General features: G+C 49.8%; 1 protein-coding gene across 1 annotated transcript in view; it reads left to right on the top strand.

Annotated features, from left to right (window-relative positions):
• Window positions 1-764: 764 nt before the first annotated feature.
• EIF2AK2 (eukaryotic translation initiation factor 2 alpha kinase 2) overlaps window positions 765-27,561 on the top strand; it is a 50,829-nt gene continuing 24,032 nt past the window's right edge. The window contains exons 1-5 of the mRNA XM_059716395.1: window positions 765-1,023; window positions 1,188-1,390; window positions 3,260-3,368; window positions 10,957-11,077; window positions 16,036-16,226. Coding sequence (XP_059572378.1) covers window positions 788-1,023; window positions 1,188-1,390; window positions 3,260-3,368; window positions 10,957-11,077; window positions 16,036-16,226 — 860 coding nt within the window. The 5' untranslated portion in view covers window positions 765-787. The remainder of the gene's footprint in view (window positions 1,024-1,187; window positions 1,391-3,259; window positions 3,369-10,956; window positions 11,078-16,035; window positions 16,227-27,561) is intronic.

The following is a 27,561-nucleotide window of genomic DNA, read 5'->3' as shown; positions in this document are numbered from 1 at the left end:
CCAAAAGTGGGTCGCAAGAATATATGAAAGGGTCACAAACAAAGTTTAAAAATGGATTCTCCTTTCAAGGAGAAAAATGTGGGAAACTGTGGCTTTTCCCTTGCAGGCTGGCAGAGCTCCAGCCCCTCCTGCCCCACACACTGGAGGGCTGGGGGGCAGCTGGTTGCGAGTGAGGGGCACTGAATTGGGACTAGCCATTGCTGTTTACAAATGGGTCTTGGTTAGGGTGGCCATCATAGAGGGCAGTCTGGTTGTCCTCTGTCCTCTATTGCTACAAAACCAGATGCCTTTATGTCCCCTATTTTTTTTTTTTTTTTTTTTTTTTTTTTTTTTTTTTTGTTGAAGAGGAAAAATGGAGAACATAAAGGTGTGGGGTTTTGTATCAATAGGGGACAGAGTAGCAGGACACAGGCATGTCCTCTATGACAGCCACCCTAGTCCTGGTACAATACAAAAACAGTTGAGAACCGCTGTCGTGGAGGAGATGCGTGTCTGAGGCTAATGAATACATCAGTGCATTTGGGTGCGATGCTTTAAAGGCCCCCTGTGCTCTGGAAGTGCTGTGTCATCCTCTGAACATGCGGCTCCTTCATAACTTGGTTCCGCTTGACACCCTCTGGCTGGAGGAACAGGGCCCAGGGCCGGATTCACCCTTTCGTGGGCCCCCAGGTGAAGAGAGAAACTTTTATATGACTTTCCCCCCCACTCCATTCCAATACGTAAAAATAAGCACTTCTTCACTTAGGGCCCTAGGCACCTGCGTTCATCCGGCCCTAACGGGCCAGCAATGCCCCCGGGCTTCGTGTGCCTTCGCCCAGGCTCGGCTTGCCCGGCGCGCCTCCCGCGCGGGGCCGGCCGGGGGAAGACCGCGCCCTCCGACAGCCCTAGCTCGTCCGAGCCAGGCGCAGCGGGCGTGGGCTGCGCCGCTTGCTCCGCGCCTTCGCTTTCGATTCCCGGCGCGGCGGGAAGGGCGGGCGCGGCGGCAGGAAACGAAACCGGGCGGCTGCAGCGAGTGGCGCGGCGGTGAGTGGTTGCACCGTCCGGGCCTCGTGGTGCAAGGAGCGGGTCCCCCGGAAGCAGTGGGAAGGACACCACTTCCCCGCCCTCCCCGGGTTGGGGATCCTGTGGGGAGCGGGGCAGGAGTGGGGCGCCGGGAGCACCCTGCTCAAGGTTTGGCCCTTTTCTAGTCCAGGAGGCAGCTGCGTGAGGAGCTTTCCGGCAGGATCCAGTGGGAGGCAGGCAGTGGGACAGCAGCTGGAAGCGCCCTCCAGGGCTGGCGTGTGGTGCAGCCCCTGCCTGAGGCCGGATCGTCCAAGCCTCTGGGCAGAGCTATCCTCCGATCTCTACATCCCACTGACCAGCGCAGACCTAGCGCCCACACCTGCCACAGGTAAAGGGGGCGGGGCGGGGTTGGCTGCTCTGCCCACAACATGCCCTGCCTTCTTTGGGGAAGGGGACATTTGAGGGTTATGCTGTAAGGTCCTCATCTCCCCCAAACTGGCCCAGATTTGGCCCCGCGACCCCACAAGGCAGCTGGAGTCCAAGCTTCCAAAAAGCTTTTAATACAAATTTTTTCCTCCCTCCCACCCTACCTAGACTGCTGACAGCCCCAGGCAAACTTTTAGTCCCCCTTCACCAGAGATCATGATAGTTATAATAAAAAAATTACTATTTTTGCACCCCCTTTCTGTCTGGGCCCTGAGTGGTCTCCCAGTTTGCCCATGCCTGTGTCCGGCCCTGCTCCCACCCCACACACCGCTGCTAGAAGGAGGGGATGGGTAAAAGAAAAAAATGTGGATCCATCGTTACTTAGGGAAGGGATTCGTAATGTTTGTGTGCCCAAGGGCACATTTGAATTTAAAAGAAAAAGCAGCAGGCATCAATAATGGTGGCTACAAATGTCCAACTTGGGATCCTTAAAATTCTAGTTTATTAGGCGGATTGAAACACCGTAATCATAAACCTTGCGTCTGGCACACACACACACTCACACTCACACTCACTCTACAGAGTCAGGTATACCTATCCTACAAGCACTGGAGTCTGTCGTTATGGCTTCTTTCAGTGTGGTATTATCTTCCAGAAGGGGGTCACCGGCTGGTCCTTCTGGCTGGACAGGTCTGGTCAAGTTGGAGATCAAGAGGGCGCCAATGACAGTCACTTTTCACTGCCTTTTATTTGTCCCTGGCAGACTTTGGTGACTCCCCAGTTTTCAGGTTTGCCCAATCCAGGGGTTATTGACCCTCGTGGAACTTCCCCCCCCCCCAGTGGCTACTGGATGGCATCTGTCAGTCCCAGGGGTCGTCCGCATGTACGTGCAGGTTTGGGAGTCCGTTGATGAATTTAGAATAGGGCTCTGGGAGCGGTTGATCTGGAGATACTCAGCCCAAAAGTTGGTCCCCAGCGTTGATTAACTCAGGCCAGGGCTTCTAGCCCTTGATCAGTGAGGTTTACAGATTTCGCGGTTGTTCCGTTGTCTTCTATTGAGTTCTTCCCTTGGTTGATCTGCAGCTTCCAGGTGTTAATTGCTGCCTGTTGCTACAGTGTTACACATTCAATCACTGATTCACTCCCTCTTTCAGGTGCCAGTTTCATACAGGGAAGGACAGTTTGATTCCTACCCTTGTTACAATGTATAACTTACTAAAACACATTTAGTTGAAAGGTGAGGAGTATCAAATATAAGCTACAAATGCCATGGCACACAAATAGATAAAAATACCAAAATACAAGAGGAGATACAAAATGCACACACACAACTTTTAAAACACAATTCCTTATCTTAAAGTGAGAGAGAGAGAGGAAAGAAGAAAAGGTAGAAAAAGAGAAACATATCCAAAGAGGGGAGAGCAAATACAGGCAAGAGGAAAAGGGGGCTTTCTGCTACAATATGACAGCATTTTTTTAATGGAATAATTATTTTTACTGATCAGGAAAACTTGGGCGATGGCGCCAGCGTGCACTGTGTTGGGAACCACTGATTTAGTGTGACCATATTTCTTGAACCTCACTTCCTCTCTACCTCTTCTCTCTGGCATGCTTGGCTGTTTCTGAGCTCCTCAACACACCTCTTTTAGCATGCAACAAATATTTTGTAGCAAAACAGCCTATAATTCTCTACGCTCAGAAACACTTCCTGGATCTGTGTCTGTACCCATGAAGTATAGGGCTGCCATCTCTGTGTTTGCTTTCTTATATTCTTGGGGCAGAGACAAATGCTAAAAATATACATTCACTGTCAATTTTTCCCCCCTTGCAGGTTGGTTCAAAATGGCATCTAAGAAAAAGCTTAATGAATATTGTCAAGCATGTGGATTAAAGGTGTCGTATGAGGTTGTCAGTGAGGAAGGCCCACCTCATGATCCCAAGTAAGTTCATAATGGAGGCCAATGGATCTTCATTAGTAGTCTGGAAGGTGGTAGGGAGTACACTTTCAGCAAGTTTGCAGATGACACCAAGTTGGGGGAGTAGTAGTATGCTGGAAGGTAGGATTCAGGGAGACCTAGACAAATTGGATTATTGGACCAAAAGAAATCTCAGGAGGTTCAATAAGGCAAGTGCAAAGTCCTGCACTTAGGATAGAACAGTCCCATGCACTGATACAGGCTGGAAGCTGATTGGCTAAGCAGCAGCTCTGCAGAAAAGGACCTGGGGGTTATAGTGGACAATAAGCCGAATGAGAGTCAGTGTGCCCTTGTTGCTAAGATAACTAACAGCATACTGGGCTGCATTAGTAGGAGCATTGCCAGTAGATTGAGGGAAGTAATTACAGGCAGTCCTCAGACTTATAGATTCATAGATGTTAGGGTCGGAAGGGACCTCAATAGATCATCGAGTCCAACCCCCTGCATAAGCAGGAAAGAGTGCTGGGTCTAGATGACCCCAGCTAGATGTCTATCTAACCTCCTCTTGAAGACCCCCAGGGTAGGGGAGAGCACCACCTCCCTTGGGAGCCCGTTCCAGACCTTGGCCACTCGAACTGTGAAGAAATTCTTCCTAATGTCCAGTCTAAATCTGCTCTCTGCTAGCTTGTGGCCATTATTTCTTGTAACCCCCGGGGGCGCCTTGGTGAATAAAAACCTCACCAATTCCCTTCTGTGCCCCCGTGATGAACTTATAGGCAGCCACAAGGTCGCCTCTCAACCTTCTCTTGCGGAGGCTGAAAAGGTCCAGGTTCTCTAGTCTCTCCTCGTAGGGCTTGGTCTGCAAGCCCTTAACCATACGAGTGGCCCTTCTCTGGACTCTCTCCAGGTTATCCGCATCCCTCTTGAAGTGCGGCGCCCAGAATTGCACGCAGTGCTCCAACTGCGTTCTGACCAGCGCCTGATAGAGGGGAAGTATCACCTCCTTGGATCTATTCGTCATGCATCTGCTGATGCACGATAAAGTGCCATTGGCTTTTCTGATGGCTTTGTCACACTGCCGACTCATGTTCATCTTGGAGTCCACTAGGACTCAAAGGTCCCTTTCCACTTCCGTGCCACCCAGCAGGTCATTCCCTAGGCTGTAGGTGTGCCGGACATTTTTCCTCCCTAGGTGCAGCACTTTGCATTTCTCCTTGTTGAACTGCATTCTGTTGTTTTCTGTCTACTTGTCCAGCCTGTCCAGGTCTGCTTGCAGCTGTTCCCTGCCCTCCGGCGTGTCCACTTCTCCCCATAGCTTTGTGTCATCTGCAAACTTGGACAGAGTACATTTCACTCCCTCATCCAAGTCACTGATGAAGACATTAAAGAGTATCGGTCCAAGGACCAAGCCCTGCGGGACCCCACTGCCCACACCCTTCCAGGTCGAAACCGACCCATCCACCATGACTCTCTGGGTGCGACCCTCTAGCCAATTCGCCACCCACCGGACTGTGTAGTCATCCAAGTCACAGCCTCTTAATTTGTTCACCAGTATGGGGTGGGATACCGTATCGAAGGCCTTCCTGAAGTTTAAGTATACGACATCAACCCCTACTCCTGTGTCCAGGCATTTTGTAACCTGGTCATAAAAAGAGACTAGATTAGTCAGGCATGATCTGCCTGCTACGAACCCGTGCTGGTTTCCCCTCAGCATAATTTGTCCTGCCGGGCTCTCGCAAATGTGAGCCTTGATAATTTTTTCAAAGATTTTGCTGAGGATGGAGGTGAGACTGACTGGCCTATAGTTGCCCGGATCCTCCTTCCTCCCCTTCTTGAAAATGGGGACCACATTGGCCCTTTTCCAGTCCTTCGGGACTTGGCCCATGCACCACGAGTGTTCAAATATTCCCGCCAGTGGCTCTGCTATGATGTCGGCCAGTGCCTTCAGCACCCTCAGATGGAGCTCATCCGGGCCTGCCGACTTAAAGGCACCACTTCTTCCAAGTGACTCTCCACCATCTCAGGGTCTACGCATGGAAGTCTGGCGCCTTGTTGCTGCCTCTCTACAACCCCAGTGAGAGCCTTGTCGTGCCCCTCACTTAGGAACACTGAGGCAAAGAACTCGTTGAGGAGTTCAGCCTTGTCCCCCCTGTCCATCACCAATTGTTTCTGCCCATTTAGCAGGGGTCCTATTCCTCCCTGGGCCTTCCTTTTACTCCCTAAAAAACAATTTCTTGTTGTCCTTTACTTGGGATGCCATCCTCAGCTCCATGGTAGCTTTGGCCTGTCTAACTGCCTCCCTACAAGCGCGAGTGGAGGAGGTATATTCATCTTTGGTGATTTCTCCCCGTTTCCACTTTTTATTTGCTCCCCTTTTGGCCCTTAGGCTGCCCTGGATTTCTCTGGTCAGCCAAGGAAGCTTCCTGGCCCCTTTCCCTCTTTTCCCTCACATCAGGATCGTCTTGCTTTGTGCCCGAAGGATCGTTTCCTTAAGGCACAGCCACCCTTCTTGGGCTCCCATCCCTTCAAAACTCCTACTCTGCAGTGCGTCTTTGACTAATCATCCGAGTTCATTGAAATCAGCTTTCCTAAAGTCTAGCACTTTCACCCTACTAGTTACCTTACTCACTCAACATTTTATAAAGAATTCTATTATTAGGTGATCACTGTCCCCCAGATGGCTACCGATCTGTAGGTCCCCTACCATGTCATCCCCCATTGCCAATACCAGATCCAGTATGGCATTCCCCCTAGTGGGACCATGTACCTCCTGTGTCAGGTGGAGGTCCTGCACACAGGTTAGAAACCTGCGTGAGCGGTGGGACTTTGCCGTCTGCGACTCCCAGCAGATGTCTGGGTAGTTTAGGTCCCCCATGACTACCGCCTCTTTAGCTTTTATGGTCTCCGAGAGCTGCCTCAGGAGCCCCGAATCTATTTCTTCCCCTTCATGTGGGGGTCTGTAGCAGACCCCTTTCTCCTTACCCCCCATGTAACCTAACCCACAATCCTTCTACTTCCTCGTCCTTTGCTTCTTTCTTGATGAGGGTTGACGTATATTGCTCATTGACATAGAGCGCAACCCCTCCCCCTTTTTTCCCCACCCTGTCCTTTCTGTACAATCTGTAACCCTCAATATGTACCGCCCAGTCGTGGGACAAATCCCACCAGGTTTCCATTAGCCCTACTAAGTCATAGGTGTTTTGTGCAAGCAGGAGCGCTAGTTCATCCTGCTTGTTCCCCATGCTCTTAGCATTAGTATATAGACACTTGAGCCCTCCGACTGGTGCCTTTGCTGCCCCCCCACTCCGAATCCCAAGGGGCCCCTTATTTCTTACCTTCTCGTTGCTTACCTGTGCTGTAGCGCTGGCCGCCCCATGGCTTGAAGGTTCCCAATGTTCTCCTTCTTCAGGCTGGGCTGGCCTTGTGGGTGCCACATGGTTTGATGGTCCACAGCTTCCCCTGCCCTCATCTTCCCCTCCCCCTGACGAGCCTAGTTTAAAGCCCGCTGGAGGAGATCTGCCAACCTAGAAGAAAATACACGCTTACCTTTGGGGGACAGATGAAGCCCATCCCAACTGAGCATGTCCCTCATCGTAACGTGTGGGTCGTTGTCCAGGAAGCCGAAGCCTGCCTCGAGACACCACTGCCGAAGCCGCCAGTTGGTCTCCCTGATGCAGTTCTCGTGCCGTCTTCTGCGTCCGTTCACTGGTAGGATGGAAGAGAATACCACCTGTGCACTGAACTCCTTCAGCACGCTGCCCAGAGCACTGTAGTCTGCCATCAGGTAATCAGAGGTACTCCAGGCCGCATCATTAGTACCCACATGGACTAGGACCATGGGATAGTAATCGGTGGTCTTGATCCTGGCCTGGATTACTTACTTCACATCCCGAATCTTTGCTCCGGGCAGGCAGTATACCTCTCGTGCTGAGGGGTCCTGGTGACAGATGGGCCCTTCCGTACCTCTCAGGATGGAGTCGCCTATGACGAGCACTCATCGCCTCCTCCTCTGGGTCCGCTTGGATCTCTTGTCTTGTTCAGAGCATGGAGAATGTGGTGTTGCTTCCTGCCCAAGGGTTTCCTCCTCTCCTTCCATCTCCTGCAGGGTCTCCAGGGCCTCGTACCTGTTCTCCAGTTGGACTGGAGGAATTGGTATCTGTTCGCTGCGAGCAGCTCCGGTCCTGGTGGTGACCGTCTGCCACTCTGCTGTGGAGGGCATTCCCCGGGCTGCTTCTTCCTTAGGTGCCTGGTCCTGCAGGGAAAAGAAATAGCCGTCAATTTCATCCTCCGCCTCCCTGATACCCCTCATCCTGCTAACCTCCTCCCGGAGCTCCCTCACCTGCGCCTCCAGAGCCCTAAAACAGGCTCCTGCTGGACAGGTGTGGGGGCCCCCCAATCTCTGCCCCCCCCCCGACCCTGCTGGGGATCCTCCGAAGGCCAGGAGGTAGGGGGACATCAGCTCCCCCATGGGCTCGGTCTGGGTGGAGGCCTCACACCAGCCCCGGGTAGGCTTAGCCCCCTGGGCAGAGGCCCTAGCAGCACTCCTCATTGACACCATTCTATAAGCTGCTGTTTGTAGATCTGTCTGGTGTCTACGCCCTACCCATACAGGAGTCTCTCCTGGCCCTTCCTGCCCGCCCGCTGGCGTGAACGCCTGCGCAAACGCCGGCATGCTCTTACAGAGCGCGCCTGTTTGCGCACTCTGTTTGCGCTGCACGGCTCGGGAGCACAGCTCCCTACTGGCTCAGCTATATGGGACCCGGGGTTTATGACACAACCCAGTTTTCAGGAACCAGTTGTAAGTCAAAATGTGGTAACTCAGAACCAATTTTCCCACAGGAACAATATTACAAATTGGGGATTGGTTCCTTTACCACGCTCGACACAACTGTGTCTAGCTGGTAAGTCTGTTGTGGTGGTGGGGGAAGGGGGAGGGAAGTGGCATGGAAGGGCAGATCAATGCCCTGCAACGAGGGAGGGATTGGGGCTGGGCAAGCAGTGGGAGGGCAGAGCCCCCAGTGCCACTGTGCCCACCTAGAGCAGAGCGCAATGCAGCCCCGGCCCCACCCCCAACCCGTGCAGATCCAGGGGCACATGCCCCCTGTGCCCTCCTGGAAAGCGGTGCTCAGCAGCAGGAGCAGTCCCATGCTGTCCCCAAGTCCTTGGCCTGCCCCTGCCCCCCCCCAGCTGGGCAGCCCCTATCCCAGCTACAATCCCTCCCTCACTGCAGGACATTTATCTGCCCCCTCCACGCACCCCACCCTTTCCTCCTCCCTCCCCCCAACCACAACAGACTTACCAGCTGGACACAGCTGTATCAAGCATGGTAAAAGGTGAAACCTGCATCAGAACCTCAAAACAGGGTATCAATTTTGTCACAGGTTGGGTCCTGCAGAAAGGCCATGATCTCCTTAAGGCCCCCTTCCCATGCCAAGTTGGCCCAAGGGCACCCTCAGATTCTCGTCTGCCATGTCTTTGATGACACAATGTAAGGGAGGCTGTCTTTTCCGCCCTCTTGGTCACGTCTTGCTGTAGTCTCTGCCCTGTGGACTCCCGGACCCCTCGTGGGTCCCGCTCTACAAATGGGTGCTTTCAGGGCACCCTAGCCTTAGGGGCTATGCGTGGCTCCTACCATCCCAATACCATGCCCCAAACCTCACAGATGTAATGGATGTTATTCTGTCCCTCTCTCTGGTGTTCACACTCTCTCTGGCACTTGGGCTCTCCACAGCCCTGTCTCTCTCTCTCTCTCTGTGCCCCCTTCTCTGGGGCCTTCCCAGTAGCGCTGCCCCCTTCTCCAGGGTTCACCACACTGCTACCCCCTTCTCTGGGGCTCACCACACCCACATTGGGGCTTCTCAGCAACACCCCTTCTCTGGGGCTTCTCAACTGCCCCTCTCTGGGGCTGGGGGTCTGTACACCCCAAATGCTGCGCCCTCACTGGCCCTGGGGTCCCCACACTACTGTGGGTCCCCTAGAGGCCTCCTCCAACCCCTAATAGCCTCACCCAAACCACCAGTGATAAACAGCAACACAAAATGCAAGCCCTTCGGCTATAACATAACTATAAGCCTCCTGGCTATAACAACATTCAATCCTACTAGTGACCCTTTAACTCTCAGCAATGTTGGATACTGCTCCTGTATCAGGTTTCTCCTCTCCCCCATGGCAGAGAGCTCCTCCCTCCATGGTTGCTGGCAGGGAACTGCCTCTGGTTTCAGCCCCCAGGGTTTATAAGGGAGTCAGGCCCTGCCCCTTCTGGTCAGCTGACCTCCTCTGGTTGCCCTAGCAACCCACAGCTGGGCTCCTTATTTACTGCTAGGGCTCTTTCCCTGGCAGTTTTTCCCTCTTTAGGAGCAGGGCACCTAAGTGCTCTGCGACAAATTTACAAATGTTGCACATGCTGTTTGTCATAACGTGAAAAGTCGTAAATCGAGGACTGCCTGTATTCCCTTCTATTCCGCCCTGGTGAGGCCACATCTGGAGTACTGTGACCAGTTCTGTGCATCCCACTACAGTGAACAATCTACTAAGTTCAGCAGAGGGCAGCAGAAATGGTTAAAGGGCTGGGGCACATGACATGAAGAGAGGCTGAGGGAACTGGGTTTATTTAGTCTGAAGTAGGGAAGACTGAGGGGGGATTTAATAGCCTTCATCTGCTTGAAGGGTGGTGATGAAGAGGATGGAGCTAAACTATTCTCAGGGGTGGCAGATGGCAGAACAAGGAGCAATAGCCTTGAGGAAAGTTTAGGGTAGATATTGGAAATAATCTTTTTATGAGGGTAGTAAAGCAGTGGAATAGACTACCCAGAGAGGTTGTGGCATCTCCAGCCCTGGAGGTTTTTTAAGACTGAGGTAGACAAAACTGGGATGATATAGTTGAGGATGGTCTTGCCTTAAATGACCTGAGGTCCCTTCCAACCCTGATTTTCTATGATTTTTGTGATAATGTAAGAATATATAAGCTGCTAGATTACCATTCTTATGATGATTAAGTGGTGATAACTTGTAAATGATCCTTGCAGCAACCCCACAACATGTGACCTAAGGTAGGCTCCATCCTCTCTCTGCTGTCAACCTGCAGTAGTGAGACGTATCTTCTTTGGTATCTTGGATATGTATCAAGAGATCCACTCTTGTTGACCACCGTGCAATATGTTTTTTAAAGAGTCCGTCTTTCAGAAAGTGTTATTAGAGTCGGCAATCCCTTGATTCAAGGGTAATGTCTTCCGTGGTTCATTGAGGGTTCTTGAGTTCAGTCCTTGAGCCACAGATCCATCTATAGAAATTGCAGGTCTCTCCACAAGGGAAAGTTGGCTGCAGGCTGGCATTTCTGTCTTTTCCCTTTCTCACCTAGGAAGTGTTATACTAAGTGGAGAATATGCATATGTGAGTTGTTGGGGGGGAAAACATATTTAAAGAAAAATGTTTCAGTGTAAATTCTAAAACATTTTGGAAAGGAGTTAGATGTGTGAAATCCTTGAATACCAAAGTACTTTCATAGCATAGCATAGCAACACTCTGAAGAACAACAAGCAAATCTTGACAAGGTACTTAAGTATATGGCAAGGTTTGGCAGTATTTTGTAAGCAGTTAATTTTCTTTATTTCAGGTTCACTGTTAAGGCTGTAATAGGTAAAAAAGAATACCCTCCAGCTGAAGGTCGAGCCAAAAAAAAAGCAGAAGATGCAGCAGCAAAAGCTGCATTGGAATCTATTGAAAAAGAAGGGAAGGTAAACTGTATATCATGTTTAAATATAAAATAGAAGATGACTTTGTGAAGTAAACAGTAAAATACCATTCTTACATTGGGGTTGGAAAGGCTTTTAAATTTGTCCTCTTCTGATGCATCCCCTGAACCATGGCAGAAATCATTTATATTTCACTAAACTGTCTCTGAGTTATGGGTATCTGTTATATGGCAAAGCCAAAACTAAAAGCCTCTGCATTCCCCTGCCTTGCAGGGAGTAAATTTTATCTCTGCAAGGACCAGTTCCCTTTACTGTCTTCTGTAGAGTGCATCTGTCTATGTGGAGCTTCTCAACTGTGTGACAGCTTTAAAGAAGTGATTTGCAGATATCAGAAACTCCCTTCATTAGTTGACTTCCAAACATATGATGAGAAACAAAGGCCTGCCATGGAAAGAGGCAGACAAGGTTCCTTGGGTGAATTTGATATCTTTTATTAGACCAACCCAAATGGTTGGAGAATAGTTATTAAGCAGGCTTTCGGGTTCAAAAACCCTTCGTCAGGCTAAGGAAGTTTCAGCGGTCGGTGTGTGCTCTTGCTGGATGGAATGAAAAGTAAACAAGCCAGGGGCTGGGCTGGGCTGGGCTGGGGAGTCAGTTGCCAGGCAGATTATAATGTATCAAAAATCCAGTGTCTATGTTTAGTCCCTGATCTCTAGTATCCAGCAGGTTGATGAAATGGAGCTCATAGGCTCATCTCTGGGAAGTGTTGTGTAAGTTTCCCTTGAGGATCAGGACTGAGAGATTGGAGAGAGAGTGGCCCTCCTGTGAGAAATGTGCCCCCACCGGTAATTGAGTGTTTCTGTCTTTGATGGATTTCCGGTGTGCATTCATTCTGGTGCGCAGTTGTTGTTTGGTCTCTCCTACATATCTTCCATCAGGGCATTTGGTGCATTGGATGAGGTATATTACATTTCTGGAGGTGCAGCTGTAAGATCCAGGGATGCTGATGGCTCTGTTGTGGGGTGTAGTAATAGTGGGGGTGGTGGAGATGTTGGCAGGTTTTGCATTTCTTGTCATGGCACGGTCTGGATCCTTTTGGTATATTCTGGGCTTGAGGAAGTTTGCTTCTGGTGATGAGGTTGGCGAGGTTCGGTGCTTGTCTGAAGGCTAGGAAGGGTGGCTCTGGGAAGATCTTTTTAAGAATAGGGTCTCTTTCTAATATGGGTTGCAATTTTTTGAGGATTTTCTGTACAGGTTCAAGGGAGGGATGATACGTCATAACCAGCGGTGTGCGATTTGTGGGGGGTTTTCTTCTGTACTGCAGCAGTTCTTCACTTGGTATCCGGGTGACTCTTTCAAACGTGCGATCTACCTCTCTGGAGGAGTGTCCTTGCTGGGTGAAAGCCTTTTTAAGATTGGTGAGGTGGCGATCCTGGGGGTTCTCTTCAGTACACATGCAGTGGTATCTGAGGGCTTGGCTGTATATCACAGCTTTTTTGGTGTGTTTAGGGTGATTGCTGGTTCTGTGCAGATATGTATGTTGGTCTGTGGTTTTCTTGTATACTGTGGTCTGTATTTTACCCTTCTGGATACTGATCATTGTGTCTAAAAAGGAGATGTTGGTGCTGGAGTATTCTAATGAAAGTCGGATGGAGGGATGGCGATTGTTGAATTTCTGGTGGAACTCAATCAGAGATTGCAGGTTTTCAGTCCAAATGATGAAGATGTCATCGATGTATCTTAAGTATAGCAAGGGTTTGATGGTGCAGTTCTAAAGGAAGTCTTCTTCCAGGTGGCTCATAAAAAGGTTGGCATACTGTGGGGCCATTTTAGTGCCCATAGCTGTTCCCATCATCTGGAGGAAGTGTTGATTATTAAAAGTGAAATTGTTGTGTGTGAGGATGAAGTGTATAAGCTCAGTAATATCTTTGGGTCTGTATTCTGGGTTGTAATCTTGTTCCTGTAGATATATGTAAGGCAGGCTTGGATGCCATCCTGGTGTGGGATGTTGGTATATAGGCTGGTAACGTCCATGGTGGCTAGGAGTGTGTTGCTGGGAAGGTGGTCTATGTTTTTAAGTTTCCATAGAAAGTCTGTAGTGTCTTGTACAAAACTCGCTCTGTGGGTGACAAGCGGTTTTAGGATTGATTCAACGAAACCTGATATTTCCTCAGTTAGGGTCCCATGGTTGGATATGATAGGTCTGCCAGGGTTCCCTTGTTTGTGGATTTTAGGGAGCATGTAAAAAGTCCCCGGGTTAGGTAGCGGAGGGGATCAAGGTCTGTAGTTTTTCTTGTAGTCTTGATGGAAATGATTTGATGGTATTGTTGAGTTTTTTGGTGAAAAGGGAAGTAGGATCTTCTTGTAGTTCTTTTTAGTAGGTGGTGTCAGAGAGCTGCCTGTTGGCTTCCTTTATGTAGTCTTCACGGTTTAGGATGACTATGGCTCCTCCTTTATCTGCTGGTTTTATTACTATTTGGTGGTTAGATCTTAGAGATTCTATGGCCTTTTTCTCTGGTAGAGAGAGGTTGCTGTGGTGGCGTGTGTTGCTGATTATTTCATTGTTCATTCTTTCGCTGAAGCAGTCAATGTAGTGGTCAAGGTTAGGGTTTCGTCCACTGCGAGGTGTCCAATCTGATGTTTTGGGGGGCTTTTTCGAATTGATCCTTTCCTGAATGTTGTCAGAGGATGAGTTGTTGTTGGGAGTGGGTTCAGTTTGGTCGTGGAAATATTCTTTGAGGTGCAGGTGTCGGAAGAATTCTTCTAGTTCTCCACATTGAAGTATTTTATTAGGGTGTTTTTCTGGACAGAAATTTAGGCCTTTAGAAAGGACAACATCTTCTTTTTAGACACAATGATCAGTATCCAGAAGGGTAAAATACAGACCACAGTATACAAGAAACCCACAGACCAACATACATATCTGCACAGAACCAGCAATCACCCTAAACACACCAAAAAAGCTGTGATATACAGCCAAGCCCTCAGATACCACCGCATGTGTACTGAAGAGAACACCCGGGATCGCCACCTCACCGATCTTAAAAAGGCTCTCACCCAGCAAGGACACTCCTCCAGAGGGGTAGATCGCACGTTTGAAAGAGTCACCTGGATACCAAGTGAAGAACTGCTGCAGTACAGAAGAAAACCCCCCACAAATCGCACACCACTGGTTATGACGTATCATCCCTCCCTTGAACCTGTACAGAAAATCCTCAAAAAATTGCAACCCATATTAGAAAGAGACCCTATTCTTAAAAAGATCTTCCCAGAGCCACCCTTCCTAGCCTTCAGACAAGCACCGAACCTCGCCAACCTCATCACCAGAAGCAAACTTCCTCAAGCCCAGAACACACCAAAAGGATCCAGACCGTGACATGACAAGAAATGCAAAACCTGCCAACACATCTCCACCACTCCCACTATTACTACACCCCACAACAGAGCCATCAGCATCCCTGGATCTTACAGCTGCACCTCCAGGAATGTAATATACCTCATCCAATGCACCAAATGCCCTGATGGAAGATATGTAGGAGAGACCAAACAACAACTGCGCACCAGAATGAATGCACACCGGAAATCCATCAAAGACACAAACACTCAATTACCGGTGGGAGCACATTTCTCACAGGAGGGCCACTCTCTCTCCAATCTCTCAGTCCTGATCCTCAAGGGAAACTTACACAACACTTCCCAGAGATGAGCCTATGAGCTCCATTTCATCAACCTGCTGGACACTAGAGATCAGGGACTAAACATAGACATTGGATTTTTGATACATTACAATCCGCCTGGCAACTGACTCCCCAGCCCAGCCCAGCCCAGCCCCTGGCTTGTTTACTTTTCATTCCATCCAGGAAGAGCACACACCGACTGCTGAAACTTCCTTAGCCTGATGAAGGGTTTTTGAACCCGAAAGCTTGCTTAATAACTATTCTCCAACCATTTGGGTTGGTCTAATAAAAGATATCAAATTCACCCAAGGAACCTTGTCTGAGCTGTGTCCTTAGACCAACACGACTACAACCCAAACCCCTGCTGCCATGGAAAGAGACATTGCAAATGAATCTTTACAAAAGAAGATTAATTGCCATGTCAAACCTACATTAAGAGCTTTATTCTGGCCAGTTTTGTAGACCTACAGTGTCTTTGATCTGTATGATACTAAACTAATAGTAGCAAAACAAGCCTTCTTTTACATTGCTTCATATGTTTCTTATCCATGAACTGAGGTAAGAAACTGAAGCATTGTCTTCAGACCTAGTCAACCTTTATCTCTCTTCTGTGACTATAAACAGCATCTGATGAAGTGAATTTGGATTCATGAAAGCTTGTGCTCTTTATATCTTAGTCTATAAAAGCTGCATATTGACCCTCTTGAGTTGATATGCAGCTTTATAGACTAAGATATATATTAGTTGGAACCCCATTGTGAGCAATAGTTCATTATGCATAAACCACCAAACAGTCATCAGACATGAATTTGGTCAGGATTTACATTTAAATAGACGAGTTAATCACACCTTAAATTGTAACCCAGCCACAAGTTAAAGCAATTAATGGCATCATAAACAAGGAATAAGCCACAATAAAGTTGTTCTGCAAAAATGTATAATCACTTTGTGGCTGATTCCTATCATGCCATTCATTAAATATATGGCTAGGTGCACCCTGTGGCTGGGAGTCCTGTCAACTGATCTGGACTCCCATGTGTTCCAGAGGCTGGAACCCTGCAGCTGATGGGGCTACCATGGTATGCTTCCAAGGCTGGAGTCTCCTGGCGGGGAACCTGTTTGCTGATCAGGTGTGTCCCTGCAGTTGCAAGCTGGGATCAGCTGATGGGCTCCCAGCCTTGGAGATGCATGGTGCAGGAGCCTGTTGTGTGCCCCTGGAGCTGGAGCCTGGATCAGCTAATGGGAGCCTTCAGACAATGTATATTTCATGCTATTTAGTAAATTGCAGCTTTTAAAACTATGCATCCTTTATATATTTTGTAGCCTGAGAGTGCCTCAAATGTACAACCTTCACTATCACTGCTACCACCAGCACCTTTAGCAGATGTAATAGAAAAGAAACCGCCACCTTCTAGAGTGGACTATATTTCTTTATTGTCCCAATATCAACAGAAGAACCACTGTATGGTTACCTATTCTGAAGAGTTGCAGTCTGGATTACCTCATTTACCTGAGTAAGATGCACTTAATGTTGTTACTTGCTTTTGGTTCTTCCCTATATTTGGTTCATGTCATCATTTCTTTACATACATTCTTTTAGGAAAGTCTTCAGAAATTCAACCAGATATCAGTTGTTAATAACTAAAGGACCAGTCATGGTGATTTAGTAGGTAGAAGAAAAATAAGGACTAGGACATTTTTAGGCTCTATTTCTAGAAGTTTATTGGTCTTTGTATGGTGGAGGTGCTGTATTCATAGCTGAAACCACAGATAGAAAATAAGTGAATCAGTTAGTGGAATATTGATGTACAGGCAGTCCTTTTTGAGTTGCAACTAATTTTACTTATGACGTTTATAAATTGGCGCCCTGTTTCAACATTCTGACATGGACTTCATCTTTACAATGGTTAATACTGCGTGCATCTGGTAAGTGGTGGAAGATGTGGGGCAAGGGAAGGAGTGTGGGGGGCAGATCAATGCCCCCTGTGGTGAGGGAGGGACTGGGACCAGGTTTGGGGTAAGTGCTGCCCAGCTGGGGCCAAGCGGGTGTGGGGAAGGTGAGCAGTGGATCCTGCCGCTGCACACTGCTTGTCTGGCAGTTCTCGCTGCTGCTCCCACCGCTGGTCCGGGAGGGCCTGGTGCAGTGTGTGCCCCTGGATCTGTGCAGTGTAGGGTGGGCAGAGCAGGGGCTGTACTGCCTGCCGTGCCCCAATTTGGGGCCACATGCCCCTCCCCCCCCATGCCCTCAAAGCTGTGGCTTGTCCGGGGGGGGGGGGGGCCGGCGGGCGGGGGGGGCGGCACGTGCCACTGCGTGCTGCTTGTCCGGAGGCAGTACAGCGGCTCTGTCCTGTGCCCACCCTGCCCTGGCTGGGCGAGCAGTGGGAGGGCATGGGGGGTGTATGCCCCTAGATTGGGGCGGTCCGGGAGCTGTGGGAGGGCTGCAGCCACCCGAAAATTCACTGTACCCCCGCTGCCTACTTGGAGTGCAGCCTGGTGCAGCCCTGGCCCCACCCTGCGCAGATCCAGGGGCACATGCCCCCCATGCCTTCCTGGATAAGCAGTGGGAACTGCCGGTTGAGTCGCCAGATAAGCAGTGTGACGAGGCGGGAGCTGCTGCCCCCACTACCCCACTGTACCCAGCCGGTCCCAGCTGGGCCATACTTGCTCCAGCCCCAGTCCCAGTCCCTCCGTCACCGTTGGGGGTCATTGATCTGTGCCCCTTCACTCCTTCCCTTCCCCCTTCCCTTCCACCACTTACCAGCCACATGCAGTATCCACCATCCTAAAGGAACCAATTCTCCATTTGTAACATGGTTCCTATGAGAAAATTGTTTCTGAGTTACGACGTTTCGATTTTAAGATGCGTTTTTCAGGAACCAATTACGTGGAAAGTCTGAGGACTGCCTGTACTGGAGCAAATGCAGCACCACTTTTCTAGTTCCTGGCCTTAAAAAGGTCAGGTTGAGAGAACCAACAAGATATGACTCGTTAAAAAATATATTACAGCTTGTGACAGTGCCAGTGTCTGACCCCCTAAATTCTCTCTTTGTTTTCTGTTCAGTTCTAATTTTGATAATAACTTGACTCTTCATTTATAAGATTCAGTTATTGGCACTTCTGTTATGGTATTCATAGGGAGCTAAATTAGCCCCCCCATGTGCTAAGTGGTGACCTTTTAAAGGAGAAAATACGTTGTTTGTGAACTCTTACTTCTCATAATGTATAATCTGGACTGCTTTATTCTTGAGGCTGTAAATCAGGAGCGGGCTCTGTCTTTGGTTCCTGTCAAAAACGACAGGAGCCAGGGGCAGTAGGAGCCAGGGACAGTAGGAGCCAGGGGAAGCCTGGTGGGCTCCCACAACTGCAGAGCCAACCCGTCCCCGCCCCCCCCAGCTGGAAGCCCCAGCAGGGGCTTCTGGCCTGGGATCATGTGGCTCCTCCGACGCTGGAACCTCAGGTAAGCGGGGGGGCAGGGAAAGGGCCATGGCCCCACTCACCTCAGCCCCGTCTGCATGAGCCCCAGGATCGGTCGGCACCAGCTGCCTGCAGCCGCAGGGCTGCACTGTACTCTGCCTGCCCCACCATGCCTGGGCTCACCCCAGCTCCTGGGCTGCACTGTGCCATGGTGCAGGCAGCTGGTGTTGGCTGCTCCCTTGGTTGTTCCAGCACGGGCTGGTGTGAGTGTGGACAAATGAAGCCCCGGGCAGTGCGGGGCACAGTACTCTCCCCAGCCCCTGCTGTAACAGCCCTGGGAGCAGCTGACACCAGCTGCCTGCACCAGGGCACAGTGCAGTCCAGGAACTGGAATGAGTGGGGACAAGCAGAGCATGGTGCAGCCCAGTGGCTGCAGGCAACTGGTGCCAGCTGCTCCCGCTGCAGCCAGGGTTGGGGTGAGTGCCGCTCTATTCCCTCTGTTTTGCTGCGTTGTGCAGTCCCAGGAGCAGCACCCCTCCCCCTGCCCCTTACCTAGTCCCAGTCTCGCTCCATCCCTCCCTCCCTCACAGCCATGGGAACCTATCTCTATTTGTTACGTTATAACTTGGGTTTGCTTTAGGCAAATGCGATTTATGCGCCATTTTCTGGGAATGCATGTACAGCATAAATCGAGGGAAAACTGTATTAGTTCCCAGACCTACTAAAAATAGTTTGGGAACTTGGTTGCCTAGGTTCTCCTTTTTTCCAGGTGTGGGTATGAATCAGTATTCCTTTTAGGTTAGAAAATACCAAAATACTAATTTTCCTGTTGTTTCTTTTTATGGTTTCCCAAATTAGAGAATGTAGCTACACACTTCTGACCCCATTAGACTATCAGGCAACTGCTGCCAGTTCTCTCTTTGACCAAGTCTGGTCATCTTTAAGAGGCAGGTTTCTTTTCTCAGCTCAGCGTAGGAGTTTACTAGTTTCTTGTCATCCAAGAGTAGAATACTTGCACCTCTTCACATACATGATATTGATGTAGGTGAAATGAGAGGATAATTTATTTATTTATTATGGTGGTAGACAGAGGTTGCATTCATGAACAGAGACCCATGGTGCCATGCATTGTGCATTCAGTAAAGAACAGTGCAAAGATCAAAATGTCTAATTGAAATTATGTGAGGGGCAAGGATTTCTTAGGGTGATATTTTTATTGGACCAGCTGTGTAGTTGGGGTAGAGACTGATAAGCTTTTGAATGCAAGATGTTCTTCTTTAGGTCATAATCTAATTGAGATTATTTATAGCTAGGGGGTCTCGGTAAATCATACTGGAAGTGGCCCCCTCAGCAGCTCCTTTAAAGTTTTTCATTTCACTGCTTCCTCTCCTCCTCCGTCACCTGCCCCTGATTGCCAGAGGGGCTCTGCTGGCTGGGCTGTTTGCTGCTGATTGCTGGGTAAGAAAAAATTACGGCATATTTAAAACCATGGTTTTTGCTTCCCCAGCAATCAGCAGCAAACAGCCCAGCCAGTGGGGCCCCTCTCCCAGTCAGGGGTGGGAAGAGGGGCGGGCAGGTGGTGAAATGAAAAACGCTGTCTGTCTGAGCCCCAGGTCCTAGGCCTGTCTGTTCCATCTATGCCCCCTCTCAGGCTGCTGTGCCTCCAGAAGCTCTCTGGGATTGTCCCACTGGGCATGTTAGCTGTGCCCCCCCCCCCCCCCCACTCTGTGATTGCCCCTCTTGAGCACTATAGGATTGCTCCCCTGGGTGTGCTCAGTGTGTCCTGCACAGGTGCTCTGGATTTGCCTCTCATGGGATCTAGAAGACTGCCTCTCTGTGTGCTTGTTGCACCCCTTGCAGGCACTCTGGGCTTGCCCTTCATGGGCTCTATGAGGTCATCCCTTGGGTGTACTAGGTACACCTCCCCTAGCCACTCTGGGATTGTCCCTCATGGGCTCTACATGATTGCTGCACCATGCTCTGGGTGCTATGGGATCTCCAAGCCATCCTTCACAGTTTCCTCCCTCCCAAACCACTGGGTTCTTCACTCAGTGTCTGGTCCCTCCCCAGGTCACTGGGATGAACAAAAGTACAAACACAAGCATTCATGGCTCTAACAAAACTCTAACCTGGGTTAACATCAGCTGCTAGCCCTTGGCTTCCCTAGCTGTCTCAGGGCCTAGCACACTCACAGTCTGCCTGTAAGTCACAGGTGCCTCCACAGAGCTCTTTCCTGCTCATCCTCCATGGCCAGACTGCCTGCCCTGCCTCTGGGGCTGCCCTATATTTCTCCCAGTGTCCTGTCTGCTTCCAGTCAGGTAACTCCTCTGGACTTCCTGCAGGTGCTTGCTAACTAATCTCTTTAACTGATTACTTTGGCAGCTGTGCCCTGCCTGTCCTGCAGAGCACTCCCTAAGCTGCTTCCCTCTTAAAATAACAAGAGTGTCCCAGGCTCTCTGTCACACTTAACTACTGCGTAGATAAGTCAAGGTAAGTTTTAGAAGTGGGGGAATAGTGCAATGCACAAGAGACTCTATAGAATCTTATGGGATAGCTGTTGAGGCATAGAGAGAGAAACTTTTACTCGTAAGACTTCAAATCTACTAATAGGTTATGCTACTAGTAGCCTTATTAGGAAAATAAACTTGAATGCGCAACATTGATAGTTCCTGGAGGTAGCCAATAAAGTGACACTTTCTCTTACGTAGTTTACTCAAAAAAGCAATTAAGAAATAATGCACCCCCAACTCAACGCTGCCTACAACTATGAACGCTCTAAACAGCATGTTTATGTAATATATCTGAGTTTGCATTTCCATTCCTGCCTTTCTGTTGTGTTCACCCACATAACATCTTGTTTGTACTTTGAGCCCTGTCATACAAACACTTATTTGTGCATGTAACTTCATTCTCGTGAATACTTTTACTGATTTACTCATAAGAGTAAAGTTAGGTATGTGCATTATGGTAGAACTAGAGAAGGGGTGGGCGATTATTTCGGCTGGAGGGCCGCTTAATGAGTTTTCCTGAGCTGTTGAGGGCTGCAAGGGTAGCCCCACCCCTTGACAGGTGCCCTGCCCCCTGGTCGCCCTCTTGGGACCAGCAGTCCCACCCCTAACCCCTGACCTGTGCCACTGGAAGTCCCTCCCCTTGCCCTGGAAGTACTCCTTTTGGGAGGGGAGGATTGCCATCTTAGAACCAGAAAGAAAACAAATCATATACTAAAAGTGAAACACCTACTATAATAGGGGTAGGCAATGTTTTTTGGCCAGAGTGCCAAAAAAACCACAATGTCTACTTTGGAAGGTGCCGGAGTGCCAACGTGCCAGAGCCCAGAGCAGCTGTTTGCAGCCTCCCGGCTGCAGCCGACCCAAGGAGCCCAGTCTGCCTGCATCAGGGCTTGCAGCCTCCCAGCTCCCTGCTGGGAGCAGCCTGGGCTCCATGGCTGGCAGCAGCTGCTTGGAGCCCGGACTGGCAGTAGCGTGCTGAGCAAAATGGCCTTGTGTGCCATGCTTGGCATGCGTGCCAGGGGTTGCTGACCTCTGTACTATAACATATTTTAATTTTATTACAAAAAAAATTTTTTGTAATGATTTGTGTTTGTGTACTGTATATAGTTTCATAGTTGATAGGGTCGGAAGGGACCTAAGTAGATCATCAAATCCGACCCCCTACCATGGGCAGGAAAGAATGCTGGGGTCAAATGACCCCGGCTAGGTGATTATCCAGCCTCCTTTTGAAGACCCCCAGGGTAGGGGCAAGCACCACTTCCCTTGGAAGTTGGTTCCAGATCCTAGCCACCCTGACTGTGAAGTAGTGCCTCCTGATATCGATTCTGAATCTACTCTCAGTCAACTTATGGCTGTTATTCCTTGTTACCCTGGTAGTGCTCAGGGGAACAGGGACTCTCCCATAGCCTGCTGGTCCCCCTTGGCCAGTTTGTAGATGACCACCAGATCCCCCCTCAGCCTTCTCTTGTGGAGGCTGAACAGGTTCATGTCTCGTAGCCTCTGCTCGTAGGGCCTGCCTTGCTGCCCCCTGATCATGCGGGTGGCCCTCCTCTGGAGCCTCTCGATGCTGGCCACATCCCTCCTGAAGTGCGGCGCCCAGAACTGGATGCAGTACTCCAACTGTGGCCTGACCAATGTCGCATAGAGGGAGAGGATCACCTCCTTGGACCTGCTCGTGATACATCTATGGATGCATGACAAGGTGCGGTTAGCCTTCCTGACTGTGTCCCCACATTGGCGGACCATGTTCACTTTGGAATCGATAATGACTCCAAGATCCTTCTCTGCCTCTGTGCTGACAAGAAGGGAGTTCCCCAGCCTGTAGGTATGCTGCTGGTTCTTCCTCCCCTGCTGCAACACCTTGCACTTGTCCGTATTGAAACCCATCCTGTTCTCATCTGCCCACCCCTGTAACCTGTCCAGATCTAGTTGTAGCCTATCCCTCTCCTCCAGCGTGCCCACTTCTCCCCACATCTTAGTGTCATCCGTGAACTTGAACAAGGTGCTTTTCGTCCCCTCGTCCAAGTTGCTTATGAAGATGTTGAACAGTGCGGGCTTGAGGACTGAGCCCTGTGGAACCCCACTGCCCACATCCCTCCAAGTCAAAAATGACCCGTCCGCCACCACTCTCTGGGTGCAGCCCTCCAGCAAATTTGTGACCTATCTGACTGTGTAGGCATTGACGCCACAGTTGCCTAATTTCTTAATGAGAATGGGGTGAGAGACAGTGTTGAAGGCCTTCCTAAAATCCAGAAAGACTATGTCCACCACGACACCTGTGTCCAAGGATTTAGTGACCTGGTCGTAGAAGGCCACCAGGTTGGTCTGACGGGACCTGCCTTGAATGAACCCATGTTGGTTGCCCCTAAGCATGATTCCCCCTGCTGGTCCCTCGCAGATGTGCTCCTGGATAATTTTCTCCAAGAACTTCCCCAGGACCGAGATAAGACTAACGGGCCTGTAGTTTCCTGGGTTCTCCTTCCTCCCTTTTTTCAAAATGGGGACCACACTGGCCCTTTTCCAGTCTTCCAGCACCTCACCAGAGCACCACAAGTGCTCGTAAAGCTGTGCCAGGGGTCCCACAATGACCTCTGCTAGTTCCCTCAGCACTCTGGGGTAGAGATCGTCAGGACCTGCTGATTTGAACACATCTAGTCCCAAGAGAAGTTCCCTGACTAGGTCCTCACTGACCCTGGGCCTGGCAGCACCTCCCCTGGATCCATTGGGGATCCTGGTAGGGAGGATGCCCTGCTCAAAAAAATGGAGGCAAAGAAATTGTTAAAGAAGTTAGCTTTGTCATCTGGTGTAACCACCAGTTTTCCTAGCTTGTCCTGCAGAGGCCCTACATTACCCAGTACCTTCTTTTTACCCGCTATGTTTTTAAAAAAGGACTTCCTGTTATCCTTGATCCGGGTCACTAGTCCCAGTTCCATCTCCGCCTTAGCCTTCCTAACAGCCCCCCTGCAGTCTTGAGCAATGGAGGTATAATCCTCCTTGGTGATGGCCCTCCCTTCCATTGGGTATACGCCTCCTTTTTAGCTTTGAGACATTCCTGGATGCTTTTGGTGAGCCATGGGGTTTTTGAGCACTCTTGACCCCTTTGATCTGTGTTGGGATTGTCACCCTTTGGGCTTGGACGATCATCTCCTTAAGGAACGACCACTCTTCTCGAACTCCCAACTCCCTTCCTGTCCAGGACCTCAGTGCCTCCCTGACTAGTCTCCTTACATCATTGAAATATAGAGGTGATTGCATAAAAACTCCAAAAATAAAGTCTTACGCCTATATATTGTGTGTGGGGCAAGGGGCTGTGTGTATGGTGGGCTGTAAGGGGGGTTTGTGATGGGGTGTGGTGGTGTGGGGGGGCAATAGGATGGGGGACTGTGGGGACCCCCCCACACCCATCCCCCAGTGGCAACAACAGCAGGCGGAGGAACTGGCCACCTGCTGCTGCTGCTGCCAGCGAGGGCTGTGTGCCATGCGGGGGGGAAGTGTGTGTGTGGGGAGATCCCTACAGCCCTCTCCACCCTCCCTCGCACCCACACCCTGCCCACCGGAGGTCTGTGTCCCTGCCGCCCCACTGGGCATGGGTGGCATGCTGCTGCCAGCTCCAGCTTCAGCTCCACGCTCCCTGCCCCCACTTAGCTGTAGCTCCCCTCTGCTCTGCTAGTTCCCTACCTCCTGCCTGGTGTGAACAGGATGCTGGGGAAGCCAAACAGGTCCCCTGCTGGCTGCAGGAGCAGCAGCTCCGCAACTAAAGATACATGAACCAAATAAAGTCACTAAAGGACAGAGTTCAGACAAATCTTGATGCCATAAACCAAGCTAGCTCCATTCATCAAAATATTTTTCTTTATATTAAGTCCAAAACTGACTGATCTGTTGGGCTGTAATGATCCCAAGGTAATTTACTTCAACATGTTTGATGGGAGAATTGTATCAGAGTATGGACATACATATATTTGCAAGTGTTTCAAAAGGAAAGGAGGAACTCTTGCTACAAATGTAACAAAACAGCTCCAACTTTAACACTGGTTCAGCAGGGTTAAAGTTGGCACTGCTTTGCTATGTTTGCATTTTTCCCAGTTTGTCCACACATAACTGGTTAGAACGTAACAGCTGCTGCACACTTTCAGTCTGCAGCTCCCCTCTTCAAATGTTCTCCTTTTGAAATGGCTGTAAATGTGTGTCCATACCCTCAAAGTAGTCTTGTGACACTAGGCTTAGAAAGAGGCATTTCCAAAAACAAAATGGAGAAGCTAGTCAAAAAGACCTAAAATCAAAGAAACAAAAGCTAAATTTCTCAGACAGCCTGGGGACTGTTCATGTTGTGGATACCTTCATAATTACAGAAATGACCAAGTTGGTAAATCACAGAAAATGAAAATCCACTCCTATTGGACTCCATACAAAGACAATAGACTATGTCAGGTAAAGTATCAGATGAACATTTGGGGCACATCCAGATGTGCGCTGACATTTGACTTCCTGTGGACAACTAGTAGCGGTGCACCTTGTGCTGCTGCTTCTTGTCCTCAGGGAATGCCTGTGCCATGCGTGCTTTGGCATGTGGCAAGTTGCCCCGGGTTAGGTAGAGGAGGCTGTGGCCAGCGCTAGGTTGGTCTCAGCAGCCTTACCTGGGGGCCTCCTGGGGCTGCAGCAGCAGTGATTCTGCCGCGTGGAGCCTGGCTGTCAGTGGAGCATGGCTCTGGGTTGCGTGGCTCCACTTTTCAGCAGTGCATGCTAGCCGGTGCGTTGCTCTGGGTTTTTTTTTCCACCTTTTTTTTTTGACCCTTGGATATCCAGGGGTCAAAAATATCTGTGGGAGAAAACCCCAGTGCAGCACATGTTTGGGCAGCGTGGCCTTGCAGCACGGAGAACACCGGACTGTGTGATAGAGCTGCAAATACATTTGCAGTGCCACATACTGCATAGTCCAGTGTTTGCAGCGGCCACATACTGTTTGCAGCACCACATACTGCATGACCATGCTCATCTGGATGCGCCCTTGGAGTGCTGAGAGAAAATCTGACAAGGCAGGTATAAAAGCAATTATCTATGTATTTTATTTGTGTTATAGCACAGGGGTGGGCAAAATATGGCCTTCAGGTTGGATTTGGCCCGCCACTTGATTGCATCTGGCTCGTAGTTGTCCCCACAGCACTCCACATCGGGTTAGGCCTCACCTGCTCTTGGCCAGGACAGCCTACACTGTGCTTCCCCCCTGCACTTGCCTCACGCCTGCTGATGGCACTGCCCCAGCCCCAGCCAGTGTGTACAGCTTCCTGGTGGCTGCTTGGGTACTGCTCAGCTCCCTCTGCCTCCAGCAGCTCCTTCTCTTGCTCCTGCTGTGCCGCTCTGGGCAGCAACTAGCACGGGGAAGCAGGGGCGGCTGCAAGAGCAGCCCTGCCAAGAACCTGTATACACAGCTTGGGGCCAAGGCTGTGCTGTCTGGTGGGCATGGGGCAGGTGTGCATGGGAGTGTGGTGCAGACTACCCTTGGCAGGAGTGGACAGGGCTCAGCCTCATGTGGAGCTCTGTGGGGGCAGCTATGAGCTGGATGGTGGAGGGGTGGACTGCACCTGCACCACACTGCCCGGGCAAGCTGTGCTGTATGCGGCCCCTGTCTCCTCACCTCCCCACACCCCCAGGCAGCTCCCGGGACTTAGCACGAGGGCAGCCCCCCCCCCCCCCCCCCCACACACACACACATGCATACCCAATCCCCTCCTCCACACCTCCCTACACCTACACACCCACTCCCCAGCCCCCAACACAATATACAAGTGTAAGACTTTACTTTGAGCTATTATGCAATTGCCTCTATATACACTACTCAAAAAGACAAGTTAGGACAAAAAATATTTTTTGAAATAAAATATGTTATAGTAGATGTTGGATTTTTAATATATGATCTGTTTTTATCTATAATTTGTTAAAATTATATCTTTTGAAAGATTTCATGTGTGTCCCTTGACAGCTTACCAAAACTGGTTAAGTGGCCACACCTGGTATATCATGAAGAGTGTACGTGTGTATTTATATGTATCAGGAGCAGGAAACTTCCAAAATACTCATTAGATCATCAGGAAATAATGGACACAATAAAGTAGGATAGGATTCTGCAGAGATGCTAAGTAGTTTGGGCTGTGTCTTCACTGCAAAAAGAGAAAAGCTAAACAAAAAAACAGTTCATCCATACACTGAATTATATCAGTATAAAATCCTAACTTGATTAAGATAGTTGTGTTAACCCTCAGGTTGTGGAGGCCCTAGCTATGCTGATGTATTGTAGTACCACTAAAGCCCATGGGGTTGTTTGTGTCATGGCTGTCCAACTCATGGCCTTTCACCCATATGCAACCTGCAAGGGGTTAATTTGTAGTCCATGGACTCCTGGCTGGATGCCAGTCCCTATACTACTCTGGCCGCTGCTGCTTGGGTCTCTGGGCTCCCTCTCTCTCTTTTTCTTTTGCTTCCACTTCCTGCCCCTGTGCCTGGGGGTGGGACAGGATGGTGTGGCCTAAAGGGCCCAGGCAATTGTTCAGTGCAGTAAGGGGGGCATCTGTGTGGCGTGGCTCATTGGCAGGGAGTGCTGGTGACATGGGAGGTTGGAGGCCTGTATAGCATGTGGCCCCTTCCCATGGTCCACATGAGCGCAGTCCCTGGCTGCCCCGAAGTTGGATAACTTTGATTTACGTAATTAAAATAAAGTTTAGTGTATTTGTATTAGTTTTTAGAATCATCTGGGTTTGGAATCTTACCAGATGAGAGAGGGAGAGAAAGTGAGCAAGCATATTTTAGGCTCCATCTACATGTTAAGCTTAAAATGTGATTAATGGGTGATTAATCACTACTTAAGTGATCACCTTGCCACACATTCAATCAATTAATGGCTTGATAAAAAAAAAGGAATAAATTACAA

This window comes from Alligator mississippiensis, chromosome 1 (genome assembly GCF_030867095.1).
Source record: "Alligator mississippiensis isolate rAllMis1 chromosome 1, rAllMis1, whole genome shotgun sequence".
NCBI classification, from domain to species: domain Eukaryota; kingdom Metazoa; phylum Chordata; order Crocodylia; family Alligatoridae; genus Alligator; species Alligator mississippiensis.
This window is presented reverse-complemented; position numbering and strand designations above follow the sequence as displayed.